General features: G+C 38.8%; 1 protein-coding gene across 1 annotated transcript; it reads right to left on the bottom strand.

Annotated features, from left to right (window-relative positions):
* Positions 1 to 453: 453 nt before the first annotated feature.
* LOC115925133 lies at positions 454 to 15,091 on the bottom strand. Its single transcript, XM_030988417.1, has 2 exons — positions 14,410 to 15,091; positions 454 to 4,915 (listed from the first exon to the last, which is right to left on the bottom strand). Exon 2 carries the CDS (start codon positions 4,808 to 4,810, stop codon positions 3,608 to 3,610), a length of 1,203 nt encoding a protein of 400 aa, XP_030844277.1. The 5' UTR covers positions 4,811 to 4,915; positions 14,410 to 15,091; the 3' UTR covers positions 454 to 3,607.
* Between the last annotated feature and the right edge of the window lie 1,164 nt (positions 15,092 to 16,255).

A 16,255-nucleotide genomic window follows, 5' to 3' on the forward strand; every position in this document is an offset into this window, starting at 1 on the left:
TAATAATTGATTCAAATACAGCAGTCGCAAAACAATCTAAAGGCAAATAAGATACAAATCAGATATAATTGAATACACATAACAATATAGTTGAACTGTTGATATAACGTTTGGAAGGAATAATCAATGTTATTATTCCAAGAAATGAATTTGTATGCCCCCATTCTCCCATGTATCAGATCAATATGTTTCTCAATTATTTATATATCGCATACATATCGAAATGTACGTATTGAAACATTACGAGTATCACAGATATTTTTCCTCCTTCTAACATAGAAAGTCTGTAAATCAAAACCTTTTGAGCCCCCTTTTTCCTAATGATGTACGAATTATTATAGAACTACCCCCTGAAACAGCAAAGAGCAAGCGTTCGGGGTAGTCCATTGATTCAATACCAGAGGGATGTAGGGGGCGTGGTGGACCGAAAGGGGAACATCATTACCCCTACTTTTTATATCTCTATGATTTACCACCGCAAATGATAAGAATGCTAGGATGAACAATCTATTTAACTTTGTGAACATGCGTGTATAAAATTACATCACTACTTGCTCAATGATTCACATGATCTATGACGATGATAGTGTTCCAAAAGCGAACCGCTCACTGTTTAAGTTTTGTGAATTTCGTTACACAGCAACATCCCACCCAACGATTAAAAGAACTTGATTTTCACTTTTACAGCTGATGAGACTGGAATGCTTTTAGATTTTTGTAGAATGATAGAAGCATATCGGAATGATTGAAAATCCCGTGTTAAACCAAAGAGATATTAGTATCTCTTTGGTTAAACTTAGCATTCGTAGACAGTTTGAGAAACAGTCGTCAAATTATTAGAAAAATATGAATAGTTTGGAATGTAACTGCTGGCTACTATGCATACAACTTTAACACCGTTATGAGAAGGGAACTCACTATTGAAACATAATGATTCATGATTACCTCAATTAATGTGATCCACCAATCGTCATTGGTGAAACAGGACCTTCCATCATGGACATCTTCTAATTGATGTCTAAAATCATCCGCTTAAATGTCATGCCATAATAGGTCATATTGCCGTTCCTAAAAACTGTATTGACATGGAAGACGTTTCCCCCAATACATTACTAGAAATATTGTTAAAGTAGGCCATTTGTGCGACTGAACTTGTAAATTTCTAGTTTCAAACAGTCTGGGTAACAAGTTACAAAACATGTTTATGTCTGTTTAGAAATTTGGCCCACGTAATGCGATTTTTAGCTTCAATTATAGCTAGACTGTTGTTGAGTGGTACAAAATATGGTACAACACCTCGTATTCTTAATTTTGACCCCAATTTCAAATTCGACTCGTTAATAAACAAAATGACAGACATTAAAATAGGCAAGGTACAGACACTGAACCTGCTTACTCCTCCAGAGCAGCCAATTTTGCTGGATTGTTTATGCCATTTTTGTCTGGCTTTAGCGGCTGTGATGTTCTGGCAAGCCACCTGTTTGTAAGTCCACCTTGGTTTTTAGTGCTGGCTCCGAAAAAAATAGGCATACAAATTAGAAATGGAATGACCTTGACAAGAAAATTTGAGATTTCTTAGGGGGTGTGTATATCACTGTCGAAGATTTTAAGAATCATTTTAATAACTGTTCGCGAAAATTACTTTTAGTGAGTTCCCAACAGACAGAAGACAAAGTAAAGTTATTTCAAAATATTATTATCGTGAAGAGATCAAGATTACACATTATGTTAAGTGATGTTAGGTTTTTCAATAACCCATCAATCTTATCTATTATACATTTTCTCAGCAAATTTCCATGACTTCTGGACATAGGAATGTGTAACAATGATTTAATGGAATTATTCAGATTATACAAAATAGAATGTTTTGAAGTTACAAATAATTTCATCCCGCTATAACAGGTATAAACCATAATACAGCAGCTAAAGCGCAGTGGTTGGTTTTACAATGAAAGGCAGATAATAGATCGCCTCATATATTTGTATAGAAAGTCAGTTTAACATTGTGCAACTTATAGTAATATGCATTTATATTCAGCGCTGACTACACGCAGTCATATCAATCTAACAACTTTTTATGTGAAATGAGAATATAACAATAAGTATATAAATATAATCTTGTCACAGAGAAAATGTGATTTCTATGTTTTTATGGGAGGTATTGAATTTAACTACCCATAAAAGAATAGAAAAAAGATTTATTTTTATAAATCCAGGAATATTCCGACTACATATATCGTAATCAGATCAATTTTGCAAGTGCCACATAAAGATTTTTTTAAACATAAATCATTTGAATCATAACTTATTTCCAAATCAAGAATAATGCCACAAAGGACAGAGCGAATAATATTTGTTTGAATAATTTGAATACAAATATTCTATAAACCTCTGAAATAGACTTCCAAACAAATTCAACTATCGAATCCATCGAAACAAGGGGGTTTCAAATTTGAGACAATACTAAAATAAAGCCGCTGTTCTACGTTCATAGTCATTATGACATCTTTTGATAAAAGTGGTACAACAAATTGGATTCTATTTTAATTACCCGGATGTTGATGCCGCAAATATATCAAACAAAGACTGTGTGTTAATTTTATCACCAGGTAAGTAAAGTAAAGTCAATGCAGAAGATAAATCAAGTGCATCGTCAACATAATACATCTGTAATCGTCATTATCTTGATTTATTTTAAAGAACATAAGAGCACTGAATATATAATCTTTGCGGCTAAAACAACAGGGAAATGTAAAAACACGTTCGTATTTAGAACGGCTTGGCAGCATTAGACTATACATGAAATATATCAACACATTTGCATTAATTGATGCTTACACTTTACCGCTATACATTTTCACAAATATGTGACACGCTTTAATGCAATTTTCTTAATTATTCGATAGTTGCCATCACTACGTCTAGCCGCTGATTGGCAGCTTGGAATGTAACCGTCTGGTTATTACTACGCATGCGCGCTGGAATGGCAATTCCCAGATGGAATTCTATCACGTCAAAACGAATGGAATGAGAGAAGAAAGAAGGAATGAAGATTGGAATGATCTCCTTGATAGAGGGCGAAAAATGATTGGATTATGGCGAATCGGGAGAGAGTTCAATCACTTTTTCCTCTTCCTTTTTGTTCAGGTCACCTTAACTCAGCAGACCAGGCGGTGTAATATGTCAATTACACCGGGAAGTTTCCCGTCTCAAAGAGGAAATAGTTTGCTACGTCCCCCTCCCACGGTCCGCTGATGTAGCAAAATATCCAATCAATCGCACAAGAATAATTTGCAGCTTTACGTCGAAAACTGCAAGGGCGCGTAACTTTTATCGTAACTTCTACATTTTTCAGCTCCTTTTATCATCTTTCAAAACTCGAGTCTCTCCAATTGTTTCAAAGTCTACGACGGCGCCCTCAGAATAAGATTAATACAATATGGAATGAAGAATAGGAATGTCTGAATCAACATGCATACATAAATGTTCACAATTTACAAGTTTCCAGTTTCTTTCGTCACCATCTCAAAACAACCATAAGGCAAGTGTGATTATCTGACAAAGTTCAGTTCTAGTAAGTTCATCTGTCAAAAGAGATGGTTGTATCTTAAAGGCTCTCATCGCTTGCTGGTGATGAGTACCACGGCGGGCTGGTGTCACCGGAACAGAGGTTGTCATCGCTAAAATAAACGCTGTTCGCGCTTCCGCACATGCTTCCCGTGCTGCCACAAATGCTTTCCGAATCGCCGATCCCACTCTCGGACGAACTTCGGCTGCTCCTCGCTCGGTTTCGGACGGGCTCGCATGTCATCGGAGGGTACCCCATGACTTCGATTGGTGAGTTGGGATCGGGTTCGGTCTTCACCATCGTCGGCATCGGTTCGATGTTCTCGTAAATCTCCATGGGTGCCGCTACTGCTTCTGGCTCTTCGACATCGCCGTCACTCTGGTCGTCACGGAGCTCCATCAGGAAGTTGATATACCGGATAGTGAGGCGAAGGATCTCGTTCTTACTCAATTTCTTGTCGACAGGATGGCAGGGTAGAAGCTTGCGAAGCTCGGAAAATGCAGAGTTAACATTCTGCTGCCGCCATCGCTCTCTGCTATTGGTGAAGATTCGGCGTACGACTTTACCCGAGCCTACCCGCTCCAGCACCGGTGCGTGCATGGCTTGACGAGGCAGGTGAAATACTTTCTGGCTTCGAGGATGTACGGTGAATGTCTGCTGATGTGGGTTGGTTGGTGCTTGGTGGGGCTGAGGTTGTTGCTGAAGCTCAGAGAGCCCTTGGCTGGCCAAGGCGGGGTTCACCGCAGTGGGGAAGGTCCATGTTACTTGCGGCGAAAAGTGATTTCGCTGAGCGGCATTTGTTGAGCCGATCTCTGCGGTGATGTCTGGCTTCATGTCGGGATTGGCACCGCCTAGCATCATCTGAGGAGCGGCAATGATTGTCGGAGAGAGCGAGTCCTCGACATCAGATGTGTCGATTTTGATTTGGACTCGATCAGATGCCGGTAGCGTTGGGCTGTGGACGATAGGGCTGGCTAGGTTACATCTCGGAGTCGGGGCCATGGTTGTATCGAAACGAGCTGGGACGTTCCCGGGATGAGAGAGGGTGATGTGAGGTGGTCGAGGCTTAGGCACCTTGGTGGTTGGCAGAGGATTGAATCTCGCTACAGCATCCACGTCTGTCGATGAGCTGATCGCGGAAAAGCCCGAGTTGGTGTGACCGAGTTTAAGCGACAGCATGGGGGCCATATCAACGAAGTGACTGGTGTGAAGCTGGGTGGGCGGGGCTGCCATGTCAATCATTGTGATAACGGGTATGACGTCACGGGTCAGGAGAAGTGCGATTGGTCCGATTGTTCCGGTCGTTGGCGATGATGACGACTGAGAACCGATGAAGGGTTATGACATCTGTAAGGAGGAGCAAAAAGAAAGAAAGAAAAGAAATAATTAGTGGTGTTACCAGATCAAACTTTAAATATGACCCGAACCATTTGGTCCTGCTTGTTTCTGACCTCAAATTTTAACAATTATGAAAACAATTTTTCTTCAGTGCCTATATAGGAAACATTTAAAATCTTTTTTTTTTTTTTTTAACGAAATTATCTTATTGTTAATCAGTATTTCATAAACTAGCTATACGTTTATGTGCAAAGACTTTCCTTCTCAAAAAGACAAAGATGAGACAATACTGCTTCAAAATATAGTTTACAAACCGACATGAAACTCTGTAATAATAACCCTACACCACAATGATTCTCAAGTCTTGCTATTACCCGAGAATAATAACCAGACGACAGAAGAAAAAAACAACGACACTTGTACAAACTATGGCATAATGTGCTTTCTTAAAGACAAATGGAATATGCCACAAGGAGGCGGACATAAATGCCATTTAACGATTCATACTGAGAATTCGCAAAAAATTGGAAAACCCTGCTTTTTCAGAAACGAACACTTATACAAATGAAAGCGATTGTATTCTAAAGAGATTCAACTCCAAGTGTCTGAGTAACGCTTTTGGGAGAATCTATTTTGGACAAAAAATGCCTTCTTCACATTAATGACCCCACCCCCCCCCCCCACACACACACACACAGTTATTGTGTATTTATCCCATGAAGTGCACTTTTCAGATGCCCCTTCATCCCCTCCAGCACCCTCACCCCAACTCCGGTCCCCTACATGGATTCGAAGCTCTTGGACATGGTATCAACTTGTGTTACCACGACAGTCACATTAGATTAGATCATTAAAGCAGACCATGATAGCATGCGATGTTAACAGGAAAACAAACACAATCGCGTGCCCGCCCCAGCTTGTAGTAGACCTATACTTTCTATCAAACTGAATCAACGTATTGACTTTCAAAACAAGCAAGTTTTCACAGACACTATTCCGTCGTTTTCTTTGAAAACGTATAGGAGTTCATTGACTTGGTCGTTTCCGAACCTCACAGAATCGATCAAAAATCAGCTGTTAGGCATCAGTACATTGACCAACAATGTAGTTTTATTTGAACGTGAAAGTACAAATGTACAAAGGATATTATTCTAACCACGCTGAAAAACATTTGTAGAAGAGCTTATCGTGAAATACAACAACTATGCACATCCCCTATCAATAAACACCAACCACCAACGACCATAAGACCATGGACCTACATGATTAGACCAACGACCAATAGTGGTGCGCGATGGCGCAGTGGTAGAGCGGTGGTCTCGTAACCGGGAGGTCCCGGGTTCGAAACTACTTTGATGCGCTTTGTGCCCGAGAGATGTCGGTCCCTTGGTTACTTATTAACAAGCATATGCTTTCTTAGCAGTCAGGTAAACCAATAAACCAACTTAACATGAGTATTACCAATACAATACAATACCCTCTTATATTTTCCACATGCAGAGCTTGCTAAGAGGAATGTCACTGAAATTACCCAAGAGGTTTTTTTTAAAATAATTTAAAAAAAAATGACATGTCCACAATTATGATTCTTGTTCAACATGACTGTATGTATTTGAAAAGAAAACCAACACACCCTATTTAGAGCGTCTACTGGATCAATCCAACCCTGGATCATGAAACATGTTATGTCTTTGTCGAGCCGAGCGTAACAAATTCATATCCCTCTTAACCCATCCAAACAACACTTCTGTTAAATCAAGGTAACCTTGTTTACCATCTCCATCAAAAAGCTTCACAAATATCTGTCCTCGACAGTTTGTAATGATTCCAAATGCTGAATAATGAATATCCCTCAATACTCTACATGCATTTTCCCCTTTTTCTATTTTTCCAGCTAACAAGTCGCAAAGGACCGTATTCACGAAGGGTCCATTTTCGCTTCGATGCAAGAGCTTATCCGCTCCCGAATCTTGGTGGATATCAGACGGACTCTAGCGGATAAGGGATTATCAGGCCAGCTGGCGGCAGGGATGTTCTCCTCAAAAACAACCTGATCAAAGAGTCTGGGTCCGAATTAGTTTTACTCGATTACCTCAGTAACACCTTGTTTGCGGTTTGCTGGTAACGGTTGATTGTGCTGATAAATCATAATTGGAAGCTGATATTCCGAAATCATTTATGGTGATATCTTGAGTGTTTGGCATCATGGTTCTGGGTAAAGATCAGAGCTCGTTCCATGTAGTCTATGCATGATCGTACCAAATTTAAAATCAAATAGTGGGCAACAAAATTTAAAGCAAAAATGAGAAGCGGTACTACACCCCCCCCCCCCCCTCCCCTAGCAGACACACAGACACAAACACGCAGTCAAATATCTTTATCAGAATAAGGGGTATTAATGCTCAAAACCATCCCTGCTATCATCAAATTTTCCATTCAGGTGTGTCGTTCGGACACCATTGCTACAACCATGGACTAAACGGAGATCAATGCGTCGGCAGCGCGTCTCATCCCTGGCAATCCCGCTACAAATCCCACCAGCTATACTGTTTATTTTCTTTGAATTAAAATGGATCAAAATAAGTAAGAATTGCACATTTGGCAAGTTCACTATTTTCTATTCTTCTTTTTTCTCACGGAACATTATTCGAGGTACTGTCCGTCCTCCAAATTATGTGTATCTTGCCTCGTTTTAATTAAAATGCTAGAATAGAATTTCCTCAATGTTCATTTTCAAAAGCCAAACTCTCTACTAACTGATGCCACCATATTCTAAAATCCATATACTCTCGTCAAGCAAACTATAAACTACGTCCAGTCGATAGATATTGAAACTATCTGAGGGCCTAAATAATTCATGTTTTATCGATTCCAACTGTGGTAAAAATATTGACTTTGAATTGTTTAAACAAAATTCAAGTTTATCACAGTTTTACTCTTTTTCTAATATGTGATTTTGTCAGCATGGAAACGGTTTCACACACGTCTCTGATAACGATCATTTAATGACAATTTCGTTTCTATTTCAACCAACATAAACATGAACCTGAGTCGTGTTATAGCAATCAATCATGACTGCTTCAAACTAACACTTTCTAATTACCATTGACTCAAAAGAAAAGACGATGATGGAGGGGGGGGGGGGTTTATGGGGTCGGCTGAAAACCACATAGCCGGGTCACTATGGCGGAAACTCGTTGCATCCGGGAGCACAATGTCCATTTCCTCCTTCCCCCAAATTTGAGCTTGCCTTGGCTATTCGCTGGTAGTGCCTGGTGTGTTACCACCAGGTCCTTCGAATCACGAGAAACATGTATAGATACATGGTTAATCCACGTACATACTATCCCTGGTATACCCATGGACAGTGATAACGGTATAATTGGTTGGTATATACGTGCCTCTACGTGTGCGAATAATGTATGTATACGTGCTAATTATTATAGCACCTTGCTTGGTGCTTACACCCTTCAAAAAGGGTATTTTCCCCACTTTTTGTACCTCTCGACCCAGGTGTATGGAATGGGTTCCAAGTAATTGCAGGGCACTCGGGATGAATAAATATCAATGCTGATAAATAAGAATTATCATCATTATTATTGTGAACAAATATATATAATTTTTAGAATGCATATATACATTAATGATGGATTGTTATGAACCCCCCCCCCCACACACACACACAAGGACAAAAATGTATATAATCATAGGCCTATTCATATGTAATAAATTGATTAAATTTCTCTTGTATCTAAATATGCTGCACTTAAAATGGCATGAAATTTGGATGAATTGCAATGATGCAGAATGTAATACTTCATAGTATTTATAGTGAAAACGGTAAAATAATAGGTCAAATACACAAAATATACTATAAGCACTATTGACTAATCATTGAATTCTAGTTGGAAGTAGGGATATATAATTATGTGTGCAATACACGATTATTTACATTTTCTCTCATGCTAGAGATCCATGGACGTATATAGGTCCATGCTAGAACCTACGTATCCGTCTTGACTGCGATCCTGGAAGTTTCGTTCATTTAACTCGCGACAGAGGATAGGATGCAATGAATACAGCATGTACACTTGAATGAACATGTCAGGGAATATAATAGCTTTATATTGATACAGAATAGCCCATCCCATATCCTGCAAATCATCCAAACTCAGTGCTTTCCTTTTTTACAGATGGAATCGAATAGTTCACGTATACACAGTAGAACAAAAATTTGATTTGAAAAAAAAATATATATATAGGCCTATATTTTTTTAAATTTATTTAGTTCAACATGTGGGGTGGATTACCTTTTCAACTTAAGTTGATTTTCAAAGGGGAATGATTCCGGAGGTTTTCGTTTTTTCATTACACTTCATAATGAACAAAACATTATAAAAACAAAATTTACAGAAGGGTCGTCCAATTTCAATGGCTATCTGGAATTTCGATTGTTTCAGTGAGACAACGCGTGCAATAATGGTCTCCCTCACTTCATTTTTGGCGCGACAAATTTGTTGAGTTGAGGGCGAACAATTGTCACCTTCATTCTTCATTAAGTCATTACCCACCAAAGACAAACGGTCGGCTATGAGATTAGTCCCCCTAATCAAGGCCTCTTCCGAAAACTTGCGACAATTTCCGCGCCAAAAATGAAAGCGGGAGAGACATTGTTAATAACCGTACAGTAATCAGACGGGCCTACAATGCATTAACATGAAGCAATTGTCGCGTTTAATTAATCTAATTAGAGGGAATTAGTTTAATTGCCATTGTCTATACATAGCTGTTTTGTGTTGATGATCACCCTATGTGTATCGCATTCTTGACAACTTGCTATAACAATACAAATGGAAGTAACAAAGCAATTATTTTCATGTTTTTGCCAAGTAATTCATTTTTTTTTACCAATCCCTGTGCTCCACATCGAGGCTTCTAATATCAGAAGATCCCATATTATATCTATTTGTGCATTGTGACAATGCTCAATACAGTTCTGACAAAATCTTGGAAATTCTTTGAAAATGATGTTATATCCACATGGCGCAGAGGCCATGTTCCATAAATGAAAATAATTCGCAAATTCACCAACCATTACAAGGTATCCCATCAGTCGTAAAAGTTATGTCCATTCAAAGGCGGCACGATTATCTGCCTACCTATTTCATTTAATCCCTTTTGATTGTCATCGCATGCCGGTCATTATGGAGAGGGGCCTGGGCGCAGATGTACACCCTTCCAGCATTCCCTGTAACGATCTTCATCATGTACTGATTTACTACATCTTAAACCACGAGAGACGAATAATCGAATTGGAACCAGCACGCGCTCTGGAAGAATTTCACGATGATAATTGTAACATTTCAACCGTTTTATTGCGATTGTAAGGCCACTAGTGACCACTGTTCCCCTACAAAGGGCCATTTAAATGTCATCACCTGTTTTACCAGTTATGCCGATTTTATATGTAAGCTCTGCCACAAATGATGAAATACTGATGTTTCACATTATTGAGAAAAGATTTCTTATAATGAATGCTATATCAGGGAGCTTTGAAAACTCTTTATACTCTTTCAAAATGCTTTATCACCAATCACTATTATCATACATAAAGAGAAAAAATTAGAAATCGCAACAACAAAAAGCTTGCCAAAATTTGTATCAAAATCAGACATTCTGAACAAAATAATGTACTTCAGATATCTACTTCAGTGTGATAAAGTGATGTATTATTCAAATAATGCTTTATCATTTAGAAATCATTGGTAGAGTTTAGAGGAGAGAAGGACTATTGTATTAGAAATTTGAAGTAAAACATTATTTACGAGAAAATCAAGTCAAAGTATCCCAATTAATATAATGATAATTAATTACTAATCAAAAGTAAGAATGAAACTGCAACTGAAGTGATAATTGATTCATGAACAAGAAATCACAGAACAGGAACTATGCAAGGGTTCTCTACTTCTTTAAAAAAAAAAACAGCTTTTGATTCAGCGCTCCCGTGGGGAAGGTCCAGCCGGCTGGAGTCGGCGTGTCTCCTTCGATTATCACGGTAGTCAACCCCACTTGAGAAATCAAACAGATCTAGGAAAAATGTTCTACCAGGCAGTAAATCACATTTTCAAATAGGACAGACGGACAGAAATGTTTTCCTAAATGTGATGGAGTCACCAGTATCAGTGATAAAGATAAAATCGGTTTACATAACTGATTCTTAGAAAAACATTCAGTGGATCGAAAGGAGTGACGGGACTTGCTGCACTTATAGAATTACAGATAAAAATACATTTGAAGAAAAAAAAACCTGTCGTGAACAGCACATCATTGTGGTATCAACATCATTATGTAATTACAGTGTAAGACACATGATGCTATGAAGTGAAAAGAATCAAGTCATTTTTAGAAACTCCAGCGTAGACATCGAATGTTTACCAGCAGGCAATATATGTCATTTCGGATTCCTTCCAGACAAACTGAGACATGAGAGGATCTAGATTGATGCAAGACACTCTGATATTCCTCTGTATATTTTAAGCGCAGACGTAATGCTACTTCCAACTTACGCTACCATAATTTCAACCTAAATATTCATGTATTGCTTAGGCCTTTATAATTATGATTTGATGATATTAACATATATTATAAGATGTAAGATATTAGCATATATTATAAGATGTAACATATTAATCACAAGTTCTATTTTTTCACCTGCATTGGACTGGGCTAAAACAAGGACATTTATCATGAATGTTGAATTCTCTTTGAAGTGTTGAATTTGACGCTACCAATAATTCATACCATCTCCGGTGAAGCTGACAGTTTTATGTTGTCTTTTTCTGCATTTGATCAGAGTTTTCAAAGAAGAGATGTAATTACGACTTTCCTGAGAAAGATGGAGTGATATCATGTGAAGTCAAAGGTCAAATCCGGTGATCATGACTTGCATAACCATGGCAACAGCAAAGAGGAACGGGTATGAAGCACAACAGTTACAGCACTACCATTCCTCGGTTGACGAGACCTTTCCACTTTCATCGGAGCAAGTAAAGAATTGCAAATTTATGCTTCAAAGATCATCAAATAGTCTGGTCCATGCAACTGGAGTCCTATTTCTTATAACAATGCACATCACTATAACGATGACACCAACGATGTTTTTATTATTTTCGTCGAACACGCATGTTGAAATCAAAGACTTGTCATCGTAACAGTACCCCTGCATGTTGAAATTATTATGACTGACATGTCTTCAGGTATGGCCTGTTCGACGTGTTTCCACTCTACTGAACTTGAAGTAATAATATTTGCCTAGATTACATACGATTGTGCAAGTTATTTTTACTCATATTTGTAATTGTTTTGTTCTACCTATGTTTGAGTATGATAATGACTTAGGGATGTTGTAATGGCCATTAAATCTGTGAAAAGGAGCCAGGGGTCACTAAACACTTGTCGATCTCTTCCTGTGTCGGGAATTGCGCAAAGAAAACGATGAAGAAAAAAAATGTTAAGAAAAAGAAAAAAGGGAGAGAGAGAGAGAGAGAGAGAGAAAGAGAGACAGATCTTATAAAAAGGAAATATTGCATTGTTCTACAAAGATGACTTATAAATGTCTAGCCGATCAGGAACATGGAAATATAAATTTAGTTGCCAAATAGGTTGACTGTTTTTTGACCATGATTTAATACAGCCATACTATTTATGTAACTAAGAATATTCGTAATGGATTGATATAACTTACGCCATTTCACAATGATCACATTGAACTATCTCATAAAGTCACCTGTTCCAAGTCTGTATCCTGTGCTCTACCAACTGCATCATGACGTTGTTGTGCCCGAGAAGGCAACCGATTGTTCTACCACCTGTCAGTCTCTATACCATCCAAGACGTTAGGTTCTTGAACCCAGTCCTGCCCTCACCAAGTAAGTCGAAGTCTGTATGTGTCCTTCAAGAAACCGACCTTCACTGAAACTTCAACTCCACCAGAAACATCTTCACCTCTTTAGCCCCAGACAACTTCAAGAAGGTTACCCAAATTAAAAGAAAGGACTTCAGCATCTTTGCCTCCTTGATTGAGGGGGCATTCAACTACCTCTCTCGTCTCATTGACGGATTCAATTTGTAGCGTTATTATTAAGAGGTCAAGAGACCACAAACAACAGAATTAGCGGCATCTGCTTGAAGATTCATCAGGTTCAATGCCATATCACTTCAGACAGCATCATCGGAAGGAGGCACTCTTAACCACCTGTTTCTCTGTCGTACAACGTGTTTAGGGTTTCCAAGGAGAATGTGGAGTGAGGGAGGGGGTGAGAGGCAATACCGGCACCCATCTTAATTTAAGGAGATTATTCCCCGTATAAACGCAAGGTACTGACTGCTCAGAAAAAAGGAAACCTTCAATACAATGCAAGATGGATGTTGCAGAAAACATCACACAAGTGATATAGACAACACATTGTATGGTGCACTCTTGCATAACCAGGAAGGGGGCAACATGACCCCCTTATGATCCTTTACTTCTTTACCATGTACTCTGTTGATATTGGAAGAGGTTCATGTTTGAAGAAGACATTTTTATGTATAATGTCCCCACAGGTGGCCTTCATGGCCTCCTTGTACATGGCGTAGGCATCACGACAATGCGCTTGAATTCTGCATGCAGGTGATACCTCACCATAGCTACAACTGAATAGTATTTTAGTTTACAGACTACATCATTACATCATCTTAATACACCAGACAGAAAACCCTTAGCAACTTATAAATCCCCTCCATATTTCAACCTATTGAAATTTTAAATAACGATGTAATACAATCAATAGGAGGCGAATCGCATTCATTAAACCGGCAGTTTAATGATAGAAATAAGACTCTCGACATTCCGGGGAAGTGTGTTGAGAGTATTTCAAATTTTTAGGCAATACTCCAGCAGTGTATCAAGTGTATGGTAATTTATTCAATTATTTACTGTACATCAAAGTTGAGTTATATAATACTATTAGGGTCATGGTGGTCACAATAATTGTTACATACAGAAGCAGGTGTCTGATAGTGTTTCCAAATTGTATTCCATTTCGGGAGTAACTCAGTTTTTCAAATAATTCAGTAAATCAATCCACAGTGTTGACGAAATAATTATTATACACTGCATGATTTTAATTGACTCCAATGATAATTTTACTGCATCACCACACATTCCAACTTGGAACAAAAAAGGCAAAAAAACTATCACTTACTGTTTACCCACACTACAAACTACATCCAGTTTAAGAATACAACTATCGCACTATACATGGGAGAGAGAGAACATGAAAACTAATCGAGAAAATAACCGTGATGCAGGTTAGCTCGTGTTGTGCCCTCACCTCAGCTGTTTATTACAGCTGCAGTATTTGTTAAATGTGGATTAAATCTCTACTTGTGCTAGAAAGTGTATGAAAAAGTTGTCAAGAAAATTAAGACTGTTCAATTACAGAAGATGAAATTGTACATACCATTATCATCTGTATAAAGGTGAGAATATGATCCTCGCGTCGTTGGTCTTATGAAGTTATTCCTCAAGCGATTCGTTCCGTAATACACAGATTGTTCACAGATTCGACTCCCAACACGTGAAGCATCTTCTAATTCAAAACGAGATGAGACTTGCCTCTACTTTTACGGTAAGGCAAAATTAATGTACACTATCATCCGCGTCCTCGTCAAGGATTTGTTTCCTGAAGTTCTTCCAGTCGTTGGTATCAACAAGTGGTTTCTGGTCCTAACACTGAGGCAGCGAAATCCGAGTGCGGTGTATAATGATACCAGTTATATAACCTTGAAGATGTGTTTTAAATGTTAACTGAAATCAGGACCATTTGCCCCGAATAACTCAGTTCTGAAAGATACGTTAGTTCCAAGTCCTCCGATGCTATGGATGTTGAGGTGTATTCACCATTCATGTATCACGAAGTCTTGTATCGTTCCACTAGATAAGGTGGATTTTTGCCAACTCGGCTCTCCTCGTCAGATTACAGTACAGTACACTGGAATGTGTTGTTTCGGAATGTCGTGGGGTATTTAGTCGCGTGCTGTTCGCGCGAGTCGTTTTGGCAGACGACAACTTGTTGCTTCAGAGCCGCGCACGCTTCAGTTTGACTTCGGTTTGACTTCTACCTGTTACGCACAACCTCGACCAGAGTTTTATATCAGTCGCTTGCCTGCTAATCCCCCCGATACCGTCCCATTCAGCTGCTGGTAGGAGTCGTAGTATCAGCGGGCTGAGGGGGCGGAGCTCACGACGTACGCGTGCCCGATCAGCTGCTGTGTCAATCAACTCGTCCAAGACTCGGGCGCTTTGGGCCAATCAGCGAGGCGGTAACGTCGGTCGAGTGCGGGACTTTTCTCCAACTCGCAACCGAGTTGGCGCTGCTCAGCTGTTTGGTACAGCTCCAGCGCGCTTATTGGTTGGAGTCGCGTGAGCTTACACCCTTGCATGACCCTACCGACACCAACCTGATAGGTCCATGGTAGAAAACTCTTCAAGAAAAAAAAAGAAAGGTACAGGGAAGTAAAAACGAGAATGTTCCCAGGTATTATGAAACATTGATAGTAATCCCACCTCCACATTCCCTCCCCCTTCTCTCCATTTTCCCATCTGCCTTCCATGTTTTTCCTTCTTTTTCCGACTATTTATAGAACGTGTAACAACACGTCCCTTGGACAACATAAGTTTTTGCAATTAAGGGTTTCTCATTCTGAATCCCGATTACTTTATTACTTTACCCAATGTGTCCTAATATCTTAAAACTTTACTATATTACCCAGATTATTCGGGGGTCGTTTATGTTTTCATCACCCCCTACATTTCCCCCTTATTTAGCGTTTTATAGTGGTACACGGATTTAGTTCCTATGAAAATACATAAAGAGCAAAGCGGAGTACAGCGTGTCTGCTACATTAGACAAGGGACTTTAGTGTTTTATTGTAACATTCTATGACACTGGATACAAACAAAAAATGAAAGAAGAAATCAATGTACACCATGTGAACAAGGTTACAGAAATATGATTTAGAATGTTGATGTTTTTTTAGTTTGATGTACATATAGGCTTGAGTACAATTTGATATATTTTGTCAAAGCAGTAATTTGTCTCAATTTTAGTTTTACCAGGGAGATGAGAATAGATTTCATTTTATTGCTGATTGCTGATAACATTTTTTCCGTTCCCTTTAAGAATAACCAGCTAAAACTCGTAAATATTTTTAAAGAAAATCCAAACTGTTGTCACGACCAAGATTATTTTGCTCCCTTTAGCTTTTTGGAACCCTTTGCTTCCATGAAAGTTAAAACAAATCATT

This window comes from Strongylocentrotus purpuratus, unplaced genomic scaffold (assembly GCF_000002235.5).
Source record: "Strongylocentrotus purpuratus isolate Spur 01 unplaced genomic scaffold, Spur_5.0 spur5_contig_840, whole genome shotgun sequence".
NCBI classification, from domain to species: Eukaryota; Metazoa; Echinodermata; class Echinoidea; order Camarodonta; family Strongylocentrotidae; genus Strongylocentrotus; species Strongylocentrotus purpuratus.